The sequence below is a fragment of the Perissodus microlepis genome, chromosome 16, assembly GCF_051167445.1.
Source record: "Perissodus microlepis isolate ML-2025 ecotype Zambia chromosome 16, ASM5116744v1, whole genome shotgun sequence".
Classification (NCBI taxonomy): Eukaryota; Metazoa; Chordata; class Actinopteri; order Cichliformes; family Cichlidae; genus Perissodus; species Perissodus microlepis.
In genome coordinates this window covers 19,660,977-19,685,753 of record NC_140476.1, presented here as the reverse complement: position 1 = coordinate 19,685,753, position 24,777 = coordinate 19,660,977, and the positions used below count along the sequence as shown (strand labels likewise).

Genomic DNA, 24,777 nt, shown 5'->3' with positions numbered 1-24,777 from the left:
GAAACGCCTACTCTAAGTTTCATATTGACCATTATCTTGGTTGCTCTGACAAAAAACAAAGCACTTTGGTTTTGATGTTCCTTTCTCCAGATGTTTTATTGCTAAAACAATCATTATTCACTTTATTAATCACGTTAATCTTCAGCCCTTCACTCAGAGTGACCTTTGATTCAGGGAGCTACGTGGGATAAAAGTGTATTACATTGCAAGCCAATATATCAAGTTAAACAAAACAGCGGAGAACACGTTTTATCCACTGCAAGCCTGGATTTGGAAGCACGAACCACAGGCTGAGACAGAACATCTGGACAGAGGCTGAGGAGGTGGATATCTGGCTGAACCAGTGAAATCGAAGCAGGTCAACACTGTGGATTTAATCATTTGAATATTTTCCCATCACCCATGAGAGGTCGACAACAGGAAGTTTGTTATAATTTCAGGACATTTATCCATCAAAAGCTGCAGAGTGAACAGGAAGAGGATTTCCTGATCTGTTATCCAGAACAATAAAGCCAATGACGACTTGACCTGCATCCTACCGACATATTTAACATACAGGGACTACCAACTGGGGTCTCTCGAGATCCCCAAAGAATAGTTTACTGCTAGAGGCAAATATAATAGAAAAATAATAATTCTCAAAGTGTTATTCATTTTCATATTTTGTACAGCAGAAAGCTTTAACTTTTCTTTAAGTCTTAAAAACTTAGAGCTTTTATCCAAAGTACAATCCACACTATTGCTTTAAAGATTATTTACCATGTTTTCATTCAAATATCTCTATTTTCAATAGTTTCAAGTAAACATTTCAGTTGCATTTCTATGATGAAACTAATCTGGGTCACTCTGACCCCAATATAAAATAACCGAATTCAAAATACAACCAACCAATCCGCAGACATAATCTTTCCAGCATGTCACTATCCAGCAGTGGATAAACCATGCGCTCCACTGTTTCGATCTGCTCTGGTGCATCCTCCCGGGATCCCGCCTGACTCTGTTCTGAGTCCCTCCTGATTGACAGAGCTCCTCACCCTATCTCTGAGGATAACCTCAGATGACTCATTTTTCCACTTGTATTGCATCTTATTCTTTTAGTCACTACCCACAGGTTGTGGCCATAGGTGAGGGTAGGAAAGGAGATTGACCCATAAATTGACAGCTTCGCCCTCATGCCCAGCTTTTTCTTCATCACAACACAGCAGTACAGCATCCCAATTCTTGCTGCACTGACCTGTCTGTCAATGTCTGGCTCCCCCCTCCTCATTGGTGCACAAGAGCCTGAGATATTTAAACTCCTTCACTTGGGACAGCAACTTGCCTCTGACCCAGAGTGAGCACTCCACCCTGTTCCTGTTGAAGACCATGGTCTCACATTTATCTCCAAAGAGCAGAGATGTAATCTTTAGGCCACCAAAGTGGAAACCGTGTGCCACTTGGCTGTGCCTAAAGAATCTTTCACAATAGGCTGTATACAAACAGGAAACAAGTAAAAACAGCTAAAGTTAAAAACACATCACAAGCTGTTAAAGCAAACTGTTTCCCACATGCTATGCTTGGGGCATGCTGGCATGTGACAGGAGGAGCAAACAGTTGCTACCCTGTGTTTCAGGACCAAAGGTAACAACTTTTACAAGCACATTGGCCAGTCATATCAGCAGGTGGAGTTTTCCTCACTCCGAGGAGGGTATTCAAGGGTTTGCAGTATAGAAGTATTAGCTCTCCTTTTCATATGCGGCATGACCAGGGTGCACCCCAGCTGTCTCAGGTAGAGCCAGTGACTTTCCAATAGCTTCCAGTCTGGTAAGTTCTCCATCTGGATGGCAAATACAGCAATGGAGGCTTCGCTCTTTAAATGACTGACAGAGTACCCCTCCCCTCCTCTAATGCTGTGTGATACCCATGACAATAATGATCAGGAGGTGGCACTGGGTACTTTTAACTGGGATCCCCTGGGTCTCCAAACTATTTGCATTTTTAAAAAGTCGCAATCAAGGCAGAAATATAAAATGGTGTGACATCATTAGGAACAAACTGATGGATAAAGTCATAAAAAAATTGGAATTATAGAAGAAAATGCCCTGTGAGATACGATCTGCACAGACCCTAGTCAATAGGAAGGTTTAAATATGTCAGCAAACATTTTAAAATGTATAGAAATTGCTGTTAACGGTGCCTTTGTTGATGCGTTTTTGTGTATGTAGCAGTTCTCTTTTTTTGTCTCCACAAATTAAGATATGAAATTAAGACAGTCTGAACTGAGAGTGGGTCACGGTGACTTTAGAGAAGCTGCTATGACCATTCCTCTTGTGTGGATTGAGCAACGAGCTGATAGTCGGCTCTATGCAGACCTTTACTTCTTTATTTTTTTAATGCATCATCTGCTTTGAGTAAGTTTCTCAATTGTTTAGCAACGCAAGAGTTTCTCTCCCTTGGCGGTCATTTAATCTGGTCAGAATGAGTCATCGTTAATTCCTAGAAGAGAATTAGGAAGAAGAGGGAGGGAGAGAAGCAGATTCCTGGAGTGAGAGTTTGTGTGTGGGATGTTAGATGGAAGATTTTCGGAAACACAGTAAGTGGTGGGAAAGTCTTGGGTTCCACCTCCCAGCTTGGCTATGACATGCCAGGATGGGGTGAATCCCAACAAGGATCAACTCGGATCCGAGATGAATGACAGAAGCAACATTCACAGCTGCTAATCCTCATACTGCTGAGGAACTTTCTCCACTTTGAAAGCTAAGAATCCATATCAAGACTCAAATTGGGACTGCTGCTGCCCAAAGTGCCAAGAAGGCTGCATGTAGTTTTGTCTAGGCAGTGGAACAACCTCCTTTCCCACAGACATGACAGCTGACTCTGCCGCTGACTGACCACCAACCAAGCATTGTGCCCTGGGAAGGTACAACCTGCCTGACCCCCGTCATTAGCGTTGTAAAAATGCCTACATTTGGAAGATTTGCAGTCATGTTGGTGTCTTCTTATTTTGACAGGTGTCACTGTGTAGCAAAGAAAATTCTCCCCTGACCTTCTTACTCAAGTACTGTAGCAAATGGTGCCCCATTTTATGTGTGTGTGTGTTTCTCTGTGTGTGTGTGTGTTCCCTGTGCCATGTGAGTTGGGGATTTAAGAAGTTGGCTAAGCATGGAGAAACCCTTTTCAATTCCCTGTGGTCCAAGCATCATCAAGGAGGCCATTCTTTAAGATTTGTCACAGCTGGAGTTGACTTTTGGCACATAAAACATTTCTTTTGGTGTGTTTTTTTGTCCCATGCTAATACTTTCTGCACTTTAACTACTTAAGGATCACTATGTATGTTTTCCTTGAGACTGGTCACTTCCCTTAGGATTCCTGCTATGGTGAAAGTGCAATTAGCCATGTAAGTGTGAAATTGCTGAGTCATAAATGTCATCTGTGGTTTGGGCAGAGTGTAATGGATATATCTGTCTAACAGGGAGGTGCGAGGTGGTGAGCGATTGAGGTTAAGGGGAGGAGGTAACAAGGCTACGAGCCCCAGAAGTGGAAGAATGTGTCTCGGAGCCAGTGATGATACCCCGTAGCAAACAGTTTAGTCTCACTTGATATCCCTCGACCTGAACTTTCACCTACTGCTGCCAAATTGTCCAGTATTGGATAATGATGATGAGATCATTAGATTTATGTTTTTTTTCCTAGCCTGAACAAGTGTTGTATCCCTTCCTTCAGCTGTTCGTTTTTTGGCTCCAAAGGCTTCTGTCTTATCCCTCTTTTCCACTGGCATGGTGCTGGCGCCTAATCTAGAATTTATTTCTCTAATTTCCACAAAAATGACTCATGCTGGTGCCTAAAAGCTGGTACTGATTCAGCTGCAGCTCCCAAAGCTGGAACAACTGGTGGCAGTGGCTATTGTGTGGCTTTCTAGACAAAGTCCAACAGTGATTAGATGCAGTCTACAGATTCTGTCTGCCATGATTTTCTTCCAATGGAAATCCCCCAAACTTCCTACATGTAAACCTATATAATGTTCTGCAGTAAAAGTGTGGTCTTTAAAGGCACCATTGCAAAGCTGGTTTTGCACCATTAACACTACTACCGCTTAGGTGGAAATGAGGTATTTGTATCTCACTTTAGAGTACAAAGAAAAGATGCAAGACTCAAGTCATTGCTGAGCATGAACAAATACTGCCCAGTAAAGATATGCTGGTAAAAACTAGAGTAGTGCTGTGGCAGTTTGTTAAATAGGAGCAATTCAGCAAGCAAAACAGACCCTGGTGAAGACTTTGAGGCAGTACGTGTTTGTCGTGGTCCTGAGTCTGATGACTCAGTGTTTTGTGTTTCTTTATTATGATCTTGTTTATTCTGATTGTGTTTTCCATTAAGATTTGCCATTTGTTAGGTTTCTGTTCTGTGTCTGCGCTGGTCTCTCTTTTCTGTGTTCCCTCTGTCTGCCCATGATGTTATTATGTCTGCTCATGAGTCTGCGTCTGTTAAGTTCTGTGTCTCATCTGGATCTCCGTGTCTGTCGTGTACTTCCTGTTTTACTTTGTAGGTCTGTGCCTTATGTCAGTGCGTTCAGCTTTGTGCTCTCCCTGTCTCGTCAGCCGTGTCTCCCAGCTGTTTCGTCTTAGCTCTGTTCACCTCTTGCATTTAGTGTCTGCGTTGTCCCCTGCTTGTTGTCGCATCGTACCCTCACTTTTGCTGTGTGTTCTGTTTGCCAGCCTGCCTACCTGTTTAGTTTGTTCCGTATTCCCAGTTTAGTTAGTTTTTTGTTCAGTTTCTTCCCAGCAATAAAGCTGAGTATTTTGAGTTACTTCTGCCTCCTCGAGTCCTGCATTTTGGGTCCTCTCTTCCTGCCTGCCTGCACACAGCCATGACAGTGTTGGTCTGTTTTGCTTGCTGAATTGCTTCTAGAATTAAATACTTCTGTAGTTTTACCTTTAACAGACTGCCTCTCCACACTCTCTTTTTTGAGTTTTTTTTACTCTACTGCAGAGCACCTGTTGGAAAAGCCTTAGAGCCATGCTATACTTTCGTATTGTTTTACTGATAAAGATATGTTTTGTTTCAAGTAACGGGGCAGTGTTGAGTACTGATCTAATACCACTGTTAAATCAATAAACTGTAGAGAGTGGGAATCAGTCTGTCAATTATTGGAGATCCTCAAGCTCAACTTAACATTAATTTCTGAGCTTTATGTCATAGTAAATAAATGCATCCACTAATATAAGTTCATTGAATTGGTATTGTTTAGTAAGTTGATAATATATAATAATAATAATAATAATAATAATAATAATAATAATAATAATAATAATAATATTAAACTCAGTTTTTCAATTACCAGGCTACTGTGTACTTCCTCTCGTTCTGAGTGTGCCTTTTTTAACTTTTTATGTTAGCATAAGTTCAGTTATGACACTGATCATTACGACAGTGAGAGCGGACAAGAAAAAGCATTGCTGTGTTCTAAGTCTTTTGAGTTTTGTCAACCCAGCTGTTCAGAGTTTGTGACTTTGGTGTAGCTAAACTTAAAGAAAATAAAAGCCCTCTTAGCTACTGCTGATTTGCTCTTAGCCTCCATGCTACATTAGCTCTCTTGCTAGGAACTGGTGCTGCTGCTGACACGTAGTGTATTTGGTTAATTATTTAGAATCACCAGTTAAGCTAACATATATATATATGGGAGGAATATATATATATATGGGAGGAAGCTAGAGTACCCAAAGAAGAGCCACACTGGCACGGGAGGGACGTGCAGGTCCCACAGAGAAAGGCGCCGACGGGGGTTCAAACCAGGACCTTCTTGCTATGATGTTACAGGTTACACATGAAAATAATCACGTGCTTATTTTTAGTATAAATACACATCTATCAGCTTATCTGCTGTGTATGTTTTTAATGATCATCGTGTGCAGCAAATATATTTATAACAAAACCTTCTTGCGTTACCTCACTGAACAAGACTCCAATTTCTGAAAGGATATGTTTGTTCTTATAAAAAAAATCCCTCCAAATCAAATAAAGATCCCATCAGACCTGACTCACACGAACAGTTTGTTTTACACCAGTGTGCAGAACTGAGTGTTCCTGAGCCTCTTTAATGTCAGCAGAGGTAAAAAGTTGCAGATAACAGATACGGTTTTGGCAAAATATTTTAGTTTTGATTTTGATAGGTAGCGTTTTCTACACCAGTTGCTCCCGGATTTGGGACAACGTGTTATTTTCTTTATCCACCCAATCTTGAGTTTCATTGTTAAATCAATTACCACCAAGCCCCTTGTGGTAAAACCTGCCAAAACATAAGCAGTCCAATCATAGAAATGGGCTGAGACATGCAACAGCTGGTTAGGATCGTGGTACAGATTGTCGTTTACTCTCTGATAACCTAACTTTCCCTCTCCAGAGGGATATAAGGGAGTTAGGGCTTCTCTTGGTGCTTAAGTATCAGTCAATAAATCCTTTTACAAATTGCCTGTCACAGTTAACTCAAATAGCTGTTTTTCCCCCTTTCATCTTTTACAACTTCACCTGAAATTTCTTTATTAGTTGTTCAATATTCAGATTTAATACTGCTTTATACTGCTTGAACATGATGGGTGTTAAATATCTCCTTAATATGAAAGATAAGCAACACTGGAAACATTAAAAAATATATAGTCTTAATTTATTTTTATTAAAAACTTTTTAAATCGATTTTAAGTTGAATTTATTATTATGTTTTAAAACGTCTTTTTGTTAGTTTCATATAATTTAAAAAAATGTTTTAAAATTTTATTATTTTGTAAACTGGCAAGCATACCTAAAACACCTCTTGTCAGTATGTAGGCATTCTTTGATACTGCATCATGTTGCTGTGGTTAAGTGTTTTGATGCCATGCCCAATGAAAATCCCCAGCAGAGGCCTCTGCTGAGAGCTGCAAATAAGAGTTAGGAACGATAGCCAGAGAACATGAAAACAGCAGCTTGTATGGTGGGTGGGGTAACTGATTTACTGAGTGATGGCAATCTAACCCAGCATCTCAGTGCAGATGAGAGAGGCACATGGCTCATATTTGTCTCATTATAAGTTATGACAATAAAGGGGATTGACAGAAATTGCAGATCCAGCTGCAGAGGACCTGAAGTTCTCCCGTATCCATACTTAGAGCCTTGAACCCCTTTCCTGGAAGAACAGATGAGTTATCCCGTGTTGCCCTTTTATGTGGCTGCAGATGCTTGAGCTCTAACATATTGCTGGACAACAAGAGGTCAGCCTCCTGAAGTTTTCCAGAAAAGGCCTTAATCAGATAAAATTGAGTAGCAAACAAGCTAAGGAGGTCACATGATATGGTTCACAGCAGAAGATGAGATATGCCAGTCTTTCAATGCGTAGGGGAAGTTTAAGGCATTTTTAACAGATATGAGGTCAGATCTGTCGCCGGGGTTCTGCATCTTTAAAACCTCAGAGGGGTGTAATCTGTAAGCTGTAATCTCACCATATGTTCAAACAGTAGGGATGTAATGACGTTATGGAAGATAAGGATTGGCACGGATGTAGGAGAACAATAGAAAGAAACTCTCTCAATTAGCTGGCTATCAGATGAATAGTGTGGTATGATAATGGGCCTGAAGGGCTCAATTAGGCCTTCATTAGTTGGTGAAGTACAATAATAAAGGCTTTCTTTCTCTTGTCCTTGGAATTTCCTCTTCTTCTTACACTCAAGTTGTGCAGCTTCACGTACTGCACAAATAGAAATGCCTGTGTGAAACAGACCTTAGAGCTGTACATGCTCCATTCAGATTTTCCGAATATTATTATTATTAATAATAGGCACTTCTTACAAGGGAGAAAACTTCCCCATAATTCCAACATATGGTTGATTTGCACTCTACAGTATTTGGCATACTGATACTATTCAAGCCTAATATTTTGGCCTAATATATCTGGTCAGACTATTTCAGTGCTTAATAAATGTATTAGACCATCATCTGATGTAAGGTTTATGCCACAGCTGCTCTAAATTAACAGTATTGGTAATTACCAAAATATTTTTTATGCTTCAGTAATGGTTTCTCCACCAGTAAGCATAAGCTCTTAAATCGAAAAGATATTTTCATTCTAATGTGCAGTTTTACAGTCTAATATACTGTTCTCATTTCTTTATATTTCGCTTGGAAAGTGGGAAGTAGGTGGAGTGATTTACTGAAATTGACAACCATACATGGAACTACAAGCAGACAGAGTTTGTACAAGAGTATTGAGCTCTAAAGTCAATATTTAGTATGACCACCTTATTTCTTCAACAAAGTCTAACTCACTTAGGCAAGCTTTCTTTTCATTTATTTAAGTCTTTCTTTAAATAGTCTTCATGAATAGTTTTCCAGACTTTTTGGATGTTGGACACCTTTTGTTACATTCTGTTCCCAAATGATCCCACACTGCTTCAATAATGTCAGGGTCCGGGCTCTGGGGAGCCCAATCCATGACTGACAGTGTACCATTGCGTTTTTACTGCATTGGCAGTGTGTTTGGGATCATTGTCATCCAGGTGGTATCACAAGATGAATCAAAATCTCTTTTTGTGTCAGTCTTGACAAGATCAATTTTGAGAAGATGATTGGGTACAAGGACAGGACTGAAAATGCGTGAAAAAGAGCCGACGACCAAAGAACAACTTGACCTTCAGGAAGTCTGAAAAAGCATCCACTTTAAAAAAACAACAAAAAGCAAGCAAGCTCAATATCACCACTGCAGCTAATGTTAGCTCATAGAACTGCTGTGCCTATAAGGTAGATCTTCACAAAGAAGACTTTAAAAGCTAATGGGCTGTGATGATTTCTTTCATTGTTCTTTACGCGTGCTAATTTGTGTGAGAATGTTCCAGGCTGAGAACGAAACCAGTGAAACTTAAGTCACAGGGGTCATTGCTTGTCCTCACGTCCTGACGTTATTCCCAGATACCAGAGCACTCTTGAGAGACAAGTAATGCTGACCCAACCCCTTCTTGTCTTTGTGAGCATAAAAGGCAAGGAAGAGGCCTTCCTCCTTTGAGAAAGAATGGCTTCCCAAAGCCTATATCCGGTGTCCAGCGCTGCACATTCACAGAGGAGGCAGGCAGAGTTGCATGAACAGAATTGGCCCCTTTTCAAAGAATACAAATGCCTTAAAAAAAAAGTCATTGTTGCCACCCCTTCATCACCGCCTTATGACCAGTTTCTTCCTCTGATTGCATCAAAAGCAGATTTGCTGGACACAATGTTTAAACTCTGTTTTTGTTGATTGTCATATTTCACTTCCAGGGCACAGACACGTCAAAGTGATTTAGGAGGAAGCAAGAAAAGAAGTGCAGCTTTTGATTTGATGTTTGTGACCAATCTCATTCCTGTGGGATTGTAGAGGAATTTATTTTGTTAACTTGTGCGTGGAACAATAACTGCCCAGACAAGTGATGTGTGGGCACGTGAACAGAGCTCTGCATAGCAGCCATAAACACATTTCTCTCCCACAGGCAGAGATGAGAAAACTGCAACAAGATCTCACAGTTAGCTTGCCAGAGTTCTGATTTCTCAGGCTACATTTTTTTTATGAGCGTGCCACATAATCTTTTGCATTTGAGTGTTAAAAGTGTCCTCTTTCTTCAACAAAGAGCCCGCTTGTGGGCAGAGGTGGAGTGTGTATGTGTGTTTGTTCGGTAGTTAGAGCAGGAAAGTCCCCTCTGAAGGAGATTAGTAGGAATCTGACTTAATTTGCTAACAAGGTAACATTTGATCCACATTCACATCTCCATTCGCATACTCTAACACTGAGGAAGAGCTGATTTATCAAGATGACCTTTGTATGGAAGTCTTGTTTGGGCTTCTAAATCCCCACTAATGGCCTGAACAGAGGTTACAGGTCATTTGGGTGTTGCTGTCTGGGTCATGTGACAGGTCAAGATGGAAGGCCTGTCGACTAGCTGATTAAAAGAGGTCAGCAACTCTTTGTAATCTACGGCAGGAATATGGGATAGGATGTGTTGGAAGCATTAAGATCTGAAGTCGAGTGAAAGGTGACCCGCTGAGTCCGAGTTGGAAATGATAAAGTAAAGCACTGCAGTGATTTATGACATTGTTTAAATGAACTAGTAGACCTTGTGGCTGTTTTTGGCTTTAGTCTAATTCATAAAACTATCAAAAAAACTATCTCAACATGTGCAGTTAGTGATCAACACAAACTTGTACAACTCAAATCCACATGTACACAGGCACACACACACACACACACACAACATTTTGGGAATCAGCAAAGCCTAACAAATTGTATAAAGCAATTTTCCCATTAGCTGAGTTAATTTTGCGTGTGACAGTTCCTGGATGGCCTCCATATGGCTGGTGCTGGACCGGTGAAATGGACTGCACAGTGTTAATAATGCATGTTTTATGTGTGCTTACATGTTCAATTTCTGAGGCTCCATAGCATGAGGTGTGTCTTTGTTAGGATGCTGGAGTTAAAGTGATACTCTGGGACAGAGATGCTTTACTATAAAACATACACATCTTTGCTCCCAAACTAACCTTGGCCACACATGCTCATGCATCAGCAGAGTAACAACTGACTGGTGTGCAGGTTAATGTTTGTTTATGCAATTGTGTTTGCCTGTGTGCCTTTTAGCAGAGACTTGAGTGTTAAGTCATTTTCATGCATTTTCGTTCAGATCTTCCCAGCGAGCTCAGGCATGTGATATCATGTTTGCCAAGGTTTCCGATTTCACAGATTTTCCTGCGTCTGTTTCTCATTTTGTTTACATCCATTGCATGTGTGTATGTTTCTAACAGGCTAATTCATTTGGCTTTTTGTGCGGGCATGATTGAGTTCATGTGTGTGTATGTGTGTGAACTAGTCTCTGCAGATGCATCTGCTTTCAGTTACAGAAGCCTTGAACTGTTTCTCTGGTACAGATGAATACCTGCGCCCTGTGGCCAGAACAGGACATGCTTTACATCAGGCTGGTATCAGCTAATAAGCGCCGCGGGAGTCTTTAAATACAGGAAACAGAAACCTTTGTTTGTTTTATTGCAGAACGTACATATAACATATCTCCAAGTATGACTCTTATTTAAGATGTAGTCATAAATTAAGCTCATCTGATAACTTAACAATACAAAACAAGAGGAAAAGTAGATTTGGACTGTTTTGTCAGGTTTTTTTTTCTTCAAATTCATCAAATAAATACATTATTAGGTTGGCATGGCATGGTGGTACAGCAGCTGTGGCCTCACAGAAAGAATGTTCCTGGTCTGATGCAGATGCCTCACTGTTGGATTTTGCATGTTCTCCTTGTGTCTGTGTGTGTTTTTCTGAATGCTCCCCTCAGAGTGCAAAGTCATCATGATAGTCCAGTGAGAGACCAGTCAGGGTGGGGCCTGCCTTTCACTGTATGACAGCTGGGTTAGGTGACAGTCCCCTACAACCCTGAATTGAATAAGGGAAGGTAATTTGAACGAAGGTTTGTTTATTGATTTCTTTTTTGACTGAGCCAGATGTTTCCCCTTCCTAAACTGGCTCACAAAGCTAAGCTAACTTTCTTTTGCTTTAGCCTGGGTATAATTTATTTATAGCTGAATGTTATTACTGTGGCTAAATGTCTTTCACAATTTGCTTTAAAGCAAAAAAAATAAATAAATAAAAATACAAATTTTAAAAGTGTTTCCAAACATTTTATGAATTAAACATGATTTTTGATATTGAATTAGAAAAAAAAAAGCTCTTTCAGTTGGTGCACGTGTTGCTCTTCCTCACACAGACACGCTTGTTTACAGAGCGAGTTGCACCAGGAGCCTCGTCTTCCAAGTATGGCAGTAAGATAGAAATTTCCCCTCCTCCACTTCTATTCTCCCATCCTTGACTCAGTACCAGAGAAGGCCAGGAATGTTAGAGGAGCACGCTTCAAACCGAGCACATGCTGAAAAAGCTTATCAATCCTCCTCCGCTCATCTCTTTTAATATTTCAGGTTTTTTTTGGCTTTATATTTCTCGCCCTCATTTTTCAGCATGAGGAATGCTGAGAGGACGAGCACCTTTGTGGACAAGGGCACCTACACAAATAAGTAAAACCACGAGAAAGACAAGTTGGCACCACAGAGATGCTAATTTTGTGCGGTTATCTAGACATCAAAATCAGCTGTGCCCAGAGCGTTGTGCTGACTGTAACGCTCTGTGCTCCATAACTGTCTCATTTAGCACTGCCTAACGAGCCCTGCTGCCAAGTGGGCTCCTTCTAACATTTATGGAGTAAATCTATCCTAATTGTCTCCGTATGGAAGCAATGATCTGTGGTTTAGCGTCATGAGCATCTCTTTATTGGGTTACACAGGTTAAACATTGATGCCACTTTGCTAAATTGACCGAAACAGAGGAGGATCCTGTTTGATGGCTCATAATGAGGATTGCCTGTGGACGCACTTCAGCACACCGAAGGGGGGTGGGATTCTTGCAAAACTTTATTTTAGTTACTTCACGAAAGAAATTCTCAGCTGTTTATGTGAAGGTTGCTCGATATGTTAACATCTTCACTATGTTGCATAATATTTACGGTTGTGACACAAAGCCAGATCATCTCATCGGATGCGATTACGAGTAATTAGCGGAGCCAAAACCCAAACAGTTGAATAAAACGCCCAAAACACAGTTGAGAATATAAATACAAAGCAAAGTGATGCAACAGCATGACTCACCTCACATGCTGAATCTGGTGTTTAGGTTGAAATAGCTGAGAAGTGCAGCAGTTTCCGTTTCCAGCTGCAAAACAACTGACTCAGGGGAGATAGTGGCACTCTAGATCGCAGAGATTTTAGGGTTTTTGTTTATCACAGCATGCCAAATGCGACTCAAGTGAAGGACTATATGTGCAACTGATCACAGGAATAGTGCGACAACCACATTGGATAAAGTTTATGTTAGGAACAGCAAATTGTCCTGCCGAGTTATCAGCTTTGCCCCTCAGTGAAATCCATATCAATGTGGAAGGAAGGCTCCTCTCTGCTCCCCCCGTAGCCGGGGAGATAACCAAGGGGGAATAACTCCTGTCACGCTGCTGAACTTGTGTTTTTCTTGTGTTTTTTGTTCCGAAAGCACGAAAAAACAAACGAAAAAACAAACTGCAGACTTTCACCACATAGTTGATGTCTTGATGTGAGCTCCCAGGGCATTTGTGCATGACTTTGGTTAAAAACCTTAACTCGTGGTCAAAAGGACAGATGTGTGTAAGCTGTTTGTGTATTTTGATGATGTCTGATAGTTGATCCTACTGTTGGGGCTTTGTTAGATTTAATTGTTTGTGTTATTATAAAAAAAAAAAAAGTATGTGTGTGTGTGTGTGTGTGTGGGAGGGGGGCACCAAAACTGCCTACACACTGCAGCATTCACCCCCCACCAGAATACCCTGGGGGTGGGATGTTATGGAAGGAATGTGCTGGGAATGTCACGTCGTTTTAAAAAGAAGGTCTACAGATGACACTGACCAGATGTTTCTGTGATCTTCAGTTCCCCTTAACATGGAGCGAGGCGTGCAGTGAAACTGTTACAGCTGTTGTAAACGTATAGTCAGTATGGAGCACTGCAGCGATGGGAATTTTTCTGCCCTCATGAGGTAATAGCCAGTACTGCTCCCTTCAAAAACACTGTACAAAAGTTCAGCTCACAAGATTTGTGCAAACATTGGTTAAAACTTATACACATGAGGTGCACTTGTTGTGTTTGGAAGCTGGATGTGGATATGCCCACTTTGGAAAGAGGAGCTGAGGTTCTGAATCGCAAAGCCACAGAGGAAAGCCGGACGACTCTAACTGTGCAAACCAAACCTTAAAACTACAGATCTTTCCCTCATTGTTTATCCTTTGTTTAATGCTGAGTGAAGACGTTTGTATGGAGTCTGTATGGGAGTGTTTTATGAAAAATGTGTGGTCAGGAATGCATTTTAATGCAGCATGGTTAAGACAGCGTGCTGCACTGATTGGTTGTGGAAAAGTTATGAAATTCTTTTCTCTGATGGCAGATTATTTTACTGAGCGATTCAGTAAAGATTTCAACATCAGTGCAGCGCAAATCTACACAAAACACTAGCAGCAAAATAAAATAACAGCCAGAGATCAAAGTTTGCTGTTTGAATGTGCAGGTTCAGATTGTATCACGCAATCAGCATGTAAAAAAAAAATCTCTTTAAGCTGTCTCCTGAGGACATTTGTGAGATAAAATCAGAAGCCTAAGAGAACCTAAGAAATGGAGTGTGTCAAATGATAGCTTACGGGTCTGATGTTCAAATCTTTTATGCCAACATGTAAAAAAAAATCTGATAAAGGAGACAGAGGCAAATACTGAAAGCCCCTGGTGAAAATGAACCTGGTGGTGGTAAGAAATGTAAAAGTCTGATGCTTGGAGTCTATCTTTTAACAATTTGTGCTTTGCTACGTTTGCTGTTCTTTTTTTGGCAGCTCTCTGGTTTACATTGAGAGAGTTTGTGTTACTGTCAGGATCTCCGGAGCGACATCCTCACAGAGGCTTTTAATCTCTAAAGCAAACATTACTCATCACTTCCTCTATCACAGGTTTGTCTCAGTGTCTCTCGCTTGCGTATGTAATGATGTCAGACATATCGAGCAAGTGCTGTCAAAAAGTTAGGCCTTCTGGGAAGAGGGTTGGATACCTAGGCTTGTGAACGTGACACGGAAGAAATCTTTTACTTGGATCCACTCCATCCTTCTTAAAGATGTTAAAGATCTGTGTTTTTTGCTTGCTCCAACTTCAGTAAACAATTACAAACAATTTGTCACATTGATGGAGTTATGAGAAGGCTCCAGTTTGTGCTTTGCCCAGTAAACATACACAATCTGCCAGGGTACATCATATTGATTTTTCACAGTCTGGACACATTCACACCTGGCAACCAGGCTTAGCAACGACATAAACACGAGTCCAGAGACACGTGAGGCTGTCTGCTGCAAAGAATCTCAGACGTTTCTTGTCCAACGCTGGATTTTGACAGTGCACATTAACACCTCACTCACCTTCTGCGAAAGATCGTGCTCTCTCTGCAGAGTAACACAATCGTAAGTGTTTATTTGGTCAGTTTTTGGTCACTCAAAATTACAAATGTCGACAAATATATATGACTGAGAGAGCGATAATTGAAGCCATACCGGCTCAGATGTTCCCCAGATTAACAAGGTCCAAGGTGTTGAGGAACCAGGACACGCTGATGAGAAGCGGGCTACTGCAACAAGAAGGCATAAGTGGGTAAGGGATGAGAGGCTGCTGCTGGAATGCTACTATGCAACTAACCCCAGTGGAAAGGATTACATGAAGAGGATGTGGGACTGTTGGAATGTTCGATACCCAACATCCAGATTGACAGAAACAACTAGTAGCTCAAAAGAAGCAACTGCTGGAGATAGATGAAGTACAACACAAATGCTACGGCAACAGGTAGCCAGGATGTCAGGTCAGGGGGGAGATACCATGACCCCCACCAGAGATTGGGTACCAAGCCCCAAGTATGACTGAAGCTCCATTGACTTCTACAGCAGCTGACCTGAAAGACAGGATCATGGTGAAGCTGGAAACCTGGACCCTGGCTGATTACCAAGACTACATGAAGTACCCCCTGAAGGTCTACTAGAAGATGTGAATGCAGCATTACGGAAATCCCTACTGCAATCATCACCAAGACTAATCAGCTCATCTACACCACAGCAGCAGTTATCACAGAGATGCTTGGCTATGAGATGAACAGCCACAAGGAGCTGTACCCTCCATGGAGAAGAAGACTAGAGGCTAAGATCAGTGTTGCACGGAGGGAAGTTAGCTGCAAAAAGGTGTGATGGACAAAAGTAGTACAGCAAGTAACCTGAGGCCTTGGAAACTGCTAAGCAAAGACTCACAGCCTTGGTCATTTGCCTGAAGAGTATAAACAGCATTTCAAGCAAAAAGAGTTTTTGGCTTGAACAAAGCAGCAATCTGTTTGTTTACGGTCTGATTTCATGTCACTATCTATCTGGTGATTGGCCTAATGCATCCCTATAATATCTGAATATGAAAGATGAATGTATACTGTGATGTGACTGTGATGTCCCCCTTTGGTTAGTGATGTTTCATCTTTAAAAAAGAATACAATTAAAATGGGGTGATCGTGGCTCAAGTGTTGGCAGTTCATCTTGTAATTGGAAGGTTGCCGGTTCGAGCCCCGGCTCCGACAGTCTCGGTCGTTGTGTCCTTGGGCAAGACACTTCACCCGTTGCCTACTGGTGGTGGTCAGAGGGCCCGGTGGCGCCAGTGTCCGGCAGCCTCACCTCTGTCAGTGCGCCCCAGGGTGGCTGTGGCTACAATGTAGCTGCCATCACCAGTGTGTGAATGTGTGAGTGAATGCGTGGATGACTGAGTGTGTAAAGCGCTTTGGGGTCCTTAGGGACTGTAAAGCGCTATACAAATACAGGCCATTTACAATTAAGAGAATTAAGTAAATAAAAATATATAAGAGAATAAAGTTTTTTAAGTATTATTGTTACTACTCCACTGCAGTTTGTATGTTTATTTCATCTCATATTTTTTGCGCAAGTTCTGTGTTTTGATTTCTACCTTGTGGTACAGCTCGATAACCAGAACCCTCATTATGATGTATAGCTGAGGATTTATGATAAGGTCCTTGAAGGATCCCTCTTCCCTCTAAGGCCCAGACAAATCAGACATGTGTGCTATCTCTGTTTAGGTCATTAAAAGGCACTCTTTTTTTCCTGATGTCAGTTGGGTCTTTCTCCCATCATTCCCATCTGATGTTTGGGTTAATGATGATGCATAATGGGCGTAGAAGGAAAACAAGCCAGAGAAAGCAAAGACTCACCACTTTTATCTACCCGCATATCCCGGTGCTGTGTTTGGAGATGCAGCGGTGGATATCATAGGGCGGTGCTTGTCACTGGTTTTTGTGTCGTGGTTTGAAGCTTGGGTTTCCTGGTGATGACTCCAAAAGTAGTTGTGTCTTAAAAACAGCAGACAAAGAGCAATTCTGAGACAGACTGAGAGAAGCAGGTGAATGAGACAACACATACCCACAAACAGCTGTGATCAGCAGTGCTGACAATTTGCAAGTGTATCCGGCCACTCCATTAGCATGCCTCAACTTCCTTGTTGAAATCCCCAAAAATAAAAAATTAAATCATGTTAATATAAACACTAGAAGCCCTTATTCGTGCGAGCCAGCATATTTGCCATAATAAAACCCACATGTTCATCTCCCTAAGAGTCAATATTCTTTTCCCATGTTTGTCTTATGACACTAATCTGATCTAAAGCAGGTGTTCGTTACGTTCTCCTGCGGTGTTGCAGAAAACTTTTCAGCAAACAGAGGTGGTGAAGTGAGACGGGGTTAGGGGGAGTTGTTTTACAGCGCAGTAGTGGGAAACTGCAGGCCACACATGTAATGCGCTGCAGGCAGAGGAGAACAAGTGCACTGTGGAAGGGTGTGGGCTTATTGTGCTGAAAACAGTCGCTGTTGTTCCCCGTCATTCTTTGAGCCACTTATTGATTTAAAGTGAAATGATTCAGATACATGGCTGAATTTGATATCAGTAAATAGAGGATTAGACATGACTCAGGTATTTAATGTTGGACTGACAAAGTTGTGCTGTAAATGGCAATAGAGCTATTTATTTGTTGTGACTGCGAAAGACAGACAGAAATGCATGGAAGCAGAGTAGCTGTGGAGTGTCTGCCCAAGTCTCCAGAGCTGGTCCAAAGCCCTGACAGGCTTTTGGCTGAGCGCCTTACACGTGAGTCTAGCAACAGCTGGAAGATGGGAAAAGAAGGAAGAGAGGAGAAGTGAAAGACAGAGCCAAGGCAGTGCAGGCCAGTTCCCAGGCTCTGGCCTCTGGAGACCCCCGAGAAGAGGAAGCATGGGGGATGGAGGGCCGAAGCCAGCTGCATTGATGTCCCACTGCCAGCAAATAGTTCTACAAAGCTACTCGTTGAATCCTTGATGTGGCTTAAAAGAAACCCGACCTTCCTTCAATGTCAGGAGTATCATCAGTACATTTAAACCTGCTACAACCAACTTCTTTCACTAGTTAAAAGTGAAGTTGCATTTTTTTAAAAAAAACTGCAGATAATTTATGGTCAAATCTGCACAAGTCTTTAATTCTGTGAGTGCTTTTGGCATCTTTCAGCTAAATTGTGGGTTTTGAGGCCTTTACTGTTAGGAGACACAGCTGGCAGTTGATTTCAGCATAATCAAATCTACAGCACAAACCAAACAGCAGAGCTAGGAACTAGCTTGTGAATACATGTGACTGTTTATATATTTTAAATAAAAGGAGAGCACAGCTGAGACATCTTAAAATGGCCAGATTTCTTGTTTCCCACCCCCAGTGGCCAGAAAAGATCCACCTAAACCCAGTTTCACAAACATGCATTTCTAAGTGATTTTTTCCTCTAAGTTACGGGTCGTTTATTTTTATGTTTCTCCTCATCCTCAGGGCTGTGGTGCATCATGTGGAAAATGTGACTGCAGCGGTGTGAAAGGAGCAAAGGTAAGATTTGTTATTGGATTTTTCATTTATCTCTGTCTATAAACATTTAGATACCGTTGCCCACTTTTCCTTTTCACTTGATGTGATTCATTTGGATGTCAGTTTCCATTTACAGATGCAGTAATTTGACAGCAAATAGAAACAAAAGCCTCTTTTACATTTCAATGGGGTCAGCTCAGAGGGACAAACTGGAGCTGGAGTGCAGTAGGTTCAGTCACGGAGCAAAGACCAGGATGGGAACAAAGAGCAGTTTGAATTAGAGCATGTCCAGACACACAGCTGGCCTGAAGGTCTTGTTCCCATCAGATGGATGAGAGCCTTGAGTTGCAGAAACACAAGTGGTGGGGACACCAACCATAAACTGGCTGCAAGCCTTAAAGCTGTCAGCGCTCTGGTATTAGTGTTAATCATGGACCGGAAACATAAAAAAGTTGTATTAGCTGTGTTGGGCAGGGTTATTTTTTTAGTAATTACATGCACTGACCAGCCACTTTGTTAGGTACGCATGTTCACCTGCTCATTAATGGAAATAACAGCAGTAACTCAGTGCATTTGGGCACACAGACATGGTCAAGATGAGCCGCTGAAGTTCAAACCGAGCTCTTGACCATGTTCATCCATCTTCAACTGGTTTCTTGAACAGGAAAAGGAGTTCATGACGCTCAAATTGCCTCCACAGTAACCAGGTCTAAATCTGATATTGCACCTTTGGGATGTGGTGCAATGCGAGATTCACAATCACATCTGCAGCAACTGTTGTCATGTCAATATGGACCAAAATCTCTGAGGAATGTTTCCAGCACCTTGTTAAATGTTTGCCATGAAGAATTAAGGCACCTCTAAAGGCATATGGTCTAACCCAGTACAAGCAAGGTGTAACTGATAAAGTGGCCAGTGAGTGTAGTTTTTCCTCTCAATAAAGATTTTCTTAGACTTAATTTTCTCTCACCTTAATTAACTAGTAAGGAAAGTCTCAAATATAAATAGCAAACTGACATTAAAATTTCCCTCCATTGACTCAACAATCAGCTTAATCAAATCAGGGTTGCAGGGGCACTGGAGCTTATCCCTGCTGATGGAGTGGGGGTGAAAGGCAGAATACACCCTGGACAAACTGGCTGGCCATCACAGGGCTACCACGTAGAGACACAAAACCATTTAAACTAATGTTTAGACCACCAGCAAGCAACGTAACATGCACATTTTTGGATTGTGGGATGAAGCCTCTGGAAAAAAAAAACGCATACAGGCACAGGGAGCACATGCAAACTCTACACAGAGCACTGTTGCCAATGTGAATGACCAAAGTAATCAACAAAGTCAGCCTACTAGCAGGTATTTCACTTGGAGCCAAATCCAAATATCCAAATTTAACATTATTTGTGTCTGTGATCTATAAATAGATACCTTACTTGCATGCTAACGTTAATCCCGACACACACCCTCTTTCTCCAGAAGAAAGGAAAAGAGAATAAAAATATCTTTTGGACTCTTATTCAATTGAACTATGTGATCCAGTTCAGCACCTTAAAGCATTTAAAAACAAATAAAATAATATCTACAGGTAGCCTAGACTTTGTTTTCTTTTCAGTGCAGCTGTGCTGCGTGAGCGTACATGTAAACTGTTGGCTCGGTTTTATCAGAGGACTGCAATGTTATCAATCCTCTTAGCGCAACAGTCTGGCCTTTTAAGGCTCACGCTAACATCAACAGTAGCCAAACATTCAGCTGGCTCGACGGCAGCAGATGTACTGATTGTTGTGTTCTGTGGAGTCTGGCCAGTCACTGTTGACTCAAAGCACCTCTGTGGTTTGAAAGTTGCTGAAAGGCCTCAAACAGTCTTCCCAAAGTCTCATGCGTGCCTTATTTCCACTGATATCACTTCCTGATGAGGGACAGGTTGCTGTGGTAACCCTCATTGTTTAGCATGCAGTGTTTCTCCTCACTGTGGTCAGAGAATGAAAATCAAAGCTAAAACAACAGTTTGAGGGTTGTGCCCTTTTTATTTGTTCTACACTGCTCCCTCCTCTCTCCACTGTGAAGGCTCTCTCTTCCTGATGAAACAATGCTGCCATCTAGTGGCAGATAGTGTAATATTTCTGTGTCCATTTAAGCACTGCCAAAGAGAACATGTTGAAACCTGCTTATAAAACTACTAAATATAAAAGCAAAATATATTAATAAAAATATACTTTCTTACTATTTAAATAATATTAAATAAGCTCTCCCATTTGAAATAACTGGTTTAAATATACACAAGCGCTTGAATTTGATTACTTTGGCTGTGTTTCTTTTCAAAATATCATACACGTAAAAATAGTTTTACTACAACCGTGTATCCATACACTGAATACTGTGTATCCAACTACTCTTAACTTTCTGTCCGTAATGTAACGACAATGTAATAACTCCCTCGTAGAGACAGACAGCCTTTCATGCTCATATTCATACTTACAGTCAGGTTAGAATCGCTCATTATTCTATCCCACTGCATGTCTTTGGACTGTGAGAGGAAGCCAGGGTACCCAGAGAACATCACACAGAAAGGCCTCAGGCTGAATTTGAACCCAGTACTTCCTCTGGCTCCCTCTCACTGACTATGTTAGTTGATTTCATCTTCAGTGAGGATTTAAGGGAGTTTATTTATGTGTGTTTTACTTAACTTTGAACTGACTATAGTATTTATTATTTGGTAAATCATGCAATTTTCAAATTGTCTTGGAATCTATTGTTGAAACAGTTTGAGCATGAAAATAATTCAAAGTTAATATGTAGGTTTATTTTTTTGCACTTGTGTTAAACTTTTACAATAACTGTGTGCATGACAGGGTGAGCTTGGGTATCCTGGTCTTCAAGGTAATATGGGATTCCCAGGAACTCAGGGACCTGAAGGGCCTCCAGGGCCAATGGGCCCCAAGGTTAGTACAAACATTTACTGAGATACTTCAAGGCTTCATCTGGTTTGTATGACCAGTTTTAAGCTGCTGTTTTAAATGAAATGTGAAAATGTTTATATTCTGCATGAGAAAAGTTAAGATCTTTAAAATGTGTTGTTAAAATCTTAATATATGAAGTCCAGAATCATGTAGGGAAAGAAAAGCTTAAAATCCTAAATATGCCAACCAATTATTGTTATCTGTCATAATATAAGCTGATTGCTTAGTACCTGATGTAAATGCCTTTATTAGCCTTAAGTAACCCTAATGTGGCTTGGCTTAACTAATAAATCGCCTAGTTGAAAGAAAAAACACTAGATTTGTATTCCATAAAGCGATTTAAGTCAGATTTTTATTTAATTAATTTAACTGTGATGTTTTTTGGGTTGTTTTTTTTGTCTCTTAGGGAGATGTTGGTGAGTTCGGGGCTCCTGGATTGAAAGGAGTCAGAGTGAGTAGCTAACCGTTAAAACTGTATGAAGTATACGTCAAGTATAAGTTGCACACTCTAAAGTGTGGCAGTTGTTGTCTTGTCACTAGAGGGTAAACCTATCTCATGTTTGTGACTTTGCAGGGACCTCCTGGTCTGCCAGGTTTCCCAGGCAACCCAGGACTTCCAGTAAGTTGCTTAGATCTGCTTCCTGTTTCACACCCTGAATGCTGCCAAACAAACTCTCTTAAACTGTCTGTTTCTGCATCTCCATTCATAGGGCATCAATGGACATGATGGCCCACCCGGTGCGCCAGGTATCCCAGGATGCAATGGGACAAAAGTATGCCATTTATATACTTAAATACTTTTCACACACTTGTGTATTTGTCACATTATTTTCACCCTACTTGTGCTTTCTGGCTTTGCTGTGTTTGTGTTTCAGGGAGAAAGAGGAAGAGATGGAACTTCAGGTTTTCCTGGTCCTCAAGGAATACCTGTAAGCACTGACGATCGGCCTCCATTGATAGTGGAAAAAACAGATTTATTTTGATCGAAACACTGGTTTGCTCTTTTCAAGCAAACCAGTGGAAGCCAGTTGAGGTGGTTCTTGGATATTCACTAGTTGAAGTATTCCAGGGCAGACCCAGGAGATGTTATATATCTTGACTGGCTTGGGAATGACTTGGATGAGCTGGAAGAAGTGGCCGTTTGGGCTCAGAATCCTGCCCCCGTGACCTTAACTGGAATACGATAGAAACGATCTAAGCATTAGTTTCGAGTTACAAATAATCTACAAGGCAGGAAAAAAATAAAATGACAAAAAAAATCAACAAAGTAATGTTTCTCAATGCAAACAGTATCCCTGTGAGAAAATACAATTACTAGATGATTTATTTCTTTTTCATTCTTTTCTCAGGGAATACCGGGACTTCCTGGAATGAAGGTGAGCTAAAATTTATTTTTCATGTTTTTGCTTATGAGTAAATGTGTCAAACACAACAAGTTTATTCAGTTTTTCAATAAGACATATTCTTTCAACTATATAAAATTATTTTGTCTCCTTTAGGGTGACCCCGGTGGTTTGATGGGAATTGTTCCCATGAAAGGAGAGAAAGGATATCCCGGCACACCTGGCCGACCTGTGCGTAGTGCACGTGTGTTTGTGAACATGCAGTCATGTGTTTATATACGCTGAAAAAAGTAGTAACAGCCTGAAGTAATACAATGAATGTTCTTCCCACAATATTCATTCCCAGGGACAAACTGGCAACCCCGGACCTATTGGGCCTACAGGACCTCCTGGCTATGAAGGACCCAGAGTAAGCAACCTGTGCAGTGATGCCCATCTTAAAAAAGCCATTCAAAGACTTAACTTTCTAAGAAATATTAGAAGCACATCTGTGTTCCTAATTATACAAAAAGCACCTTTAAGAAAACAGTCCTTCTAGATTTTCAATTAAATGCAATTACTGAATGTGTTATTACAATTTTTCTTTGACTAACTTAATAACTGTTTTACAGGGTGATCCTGGCCCTCCCGGCCCTCCTGGACCGATGGTGAGATTACTGATCAGTACACTGTCAAGACTGATAAACTGTACAATCAAGGTTTCTGACTTGAGAAACTGCATGAGAGTGTAACTGTTTGATCTCCTTATAGGGAGATAAGCTGGCCTTTGAGGGTGAGAAAGGAGAAAAGGTAAGATTTATGTTTCAAATAAATAAGAAGCAAAGAAGTTAAATGTTAAAATAGCATAAATAGAGGAATTTGACCTTCAGCAGAAAGCATTCTGTTTGGCTTTTTCATGCAATTTTCTCGTGCTTGCTGCACTAAATTAAGAGGCAAACTCGGGTCAGCATTAGCAAATATACAAGATATAACAAATATCTCATTACAACTGTTGTTAATGATAAACTGTTACATAGCACGCTGAAGTTATTGCTGTACCATTTAGCATGTCTTTTTATTAACCTTATTTTTGTAGGGTTCTTGTTGCCCCAGTCACATCCTGTTACAGATGTTTCTTTCTGTGTTATAACTGTATACTACATATGGAGTCAGAAATGGCGCATTTAGACGAGAGCATAAAATACACCCAATGTTAGCAAGAAAAACTTGAATTTCGGCTTCATAGGTACTCTTAGACTTGGTAGACTACACTACACAGTGAGTCACATTAAGTGTCCAATAACTGCACTGCAAATGCTTCAAAAACCTCCAGTACCACATCTGCACACTATCTTTAAAATGAGAAGCATCCTGTCTGAGAGTGATGCTGAACAACTAGTTCATGCATTTATTACTTCAAGGCTGGACTATTATAATTCATTATTAGCAGGTTGTCCTAAAAGATCTCTAGAAGTCCAGCAGTTAATCCAAAATGCTGCAGCTCCCTGAGTCCTTGAGGTGACAGCTGTTGTGAGATGGCACTATATGAATATAACTGAACTGAACAGACACATTAGCAGCTCCTCCATAGTCAATTACTAACTGAAATTACAAGTTTTAATTTGTTTTGATGTTTGACATTTATATTCTTAAGTATTTGACTGTGGCCCTTATTTTTATCTCCCCTGCAGGGTGACAAAGGACTTCAAGGCCCACCTGGCCCCCCTGGACCAACATCATTCGAACAGAAAGGATCACAAACGGTTGTTCGTGGGCCACAGGTACTCAGCCACGCCACAGATATCGCTCTGTTCTTGTCTGTGATTAAACAAATCATTGCTTGAAATGAAAAAACAAAGATGACATAGATTCTGTTTTGTCTATTCTGAATATTGCTCTGTTTTAATTCCTGAAGGGGTTCAAAGGAGAAGCAGGAGAGAAAGGCGACAAGGTTAGTATTTTTACTTCAAAGACTAAAGTGTAAAACTTGCTATTATATATGCAATCTA

At 40.9% G+C, this 24,777-nt stretch overlaps 1 protein-coding gene across 1 annotated transcript in view; it reads left to right on the top strand.

Annotated features, from left to right (window-relative positions):
* Nucleotides 1-24,777, top strand: part of col4a1 (collagen, type IV, alpha 1) — a 49,253-nt gene that overhangs the window by 2,337 nt on the left and 22,139 nt on the right. The window contains exons 2-14 of the mRNA XM_084954923.1: nt 18,457-18,510; nt 21,339-21,428; nt 21,853-21,897; nt 22,021-22,065; nt 22,157-22,219; nt 22,322-22,375; nt 22,796-22,822; nt 22,946-23,020; nt 23,136-23,198; nt 23,401-23,436; nt 23,540-23,578; nt 24,460-24,549; nt 24,684-24,719. Coding sequence (XP_084811049.1) covers nt 18,457-18,510; nt 21,339-21,428; nt 21,853-21,897; nt 22,021-22,065; nt 22,157-22,219; nt 22,322-22,375; nt 22,796-22,822; nt 22,946-23,020; nt 23,136-23,198; nt 23,401-23,436; nt 23,540-23,578; nt 24,460-24,549; nt 24,684-24,719 — 717 coding nt within the window. The remainder of the gene's footprint in view (nt 1-18,456; nt 18,511-21,338; nt 21,429-21,852; nt 21,898-22,020; nt 22,066-22,156; nt 22,220-22,321; nt 22,376-22,795; nt 22,823-22,945; nt 23,021-23,135; nt 23,199-23,400; nt 23,437-23,539; nt 23,579-24,459; nt 24,550-24,683; nt 24,720-24,777) is intronic.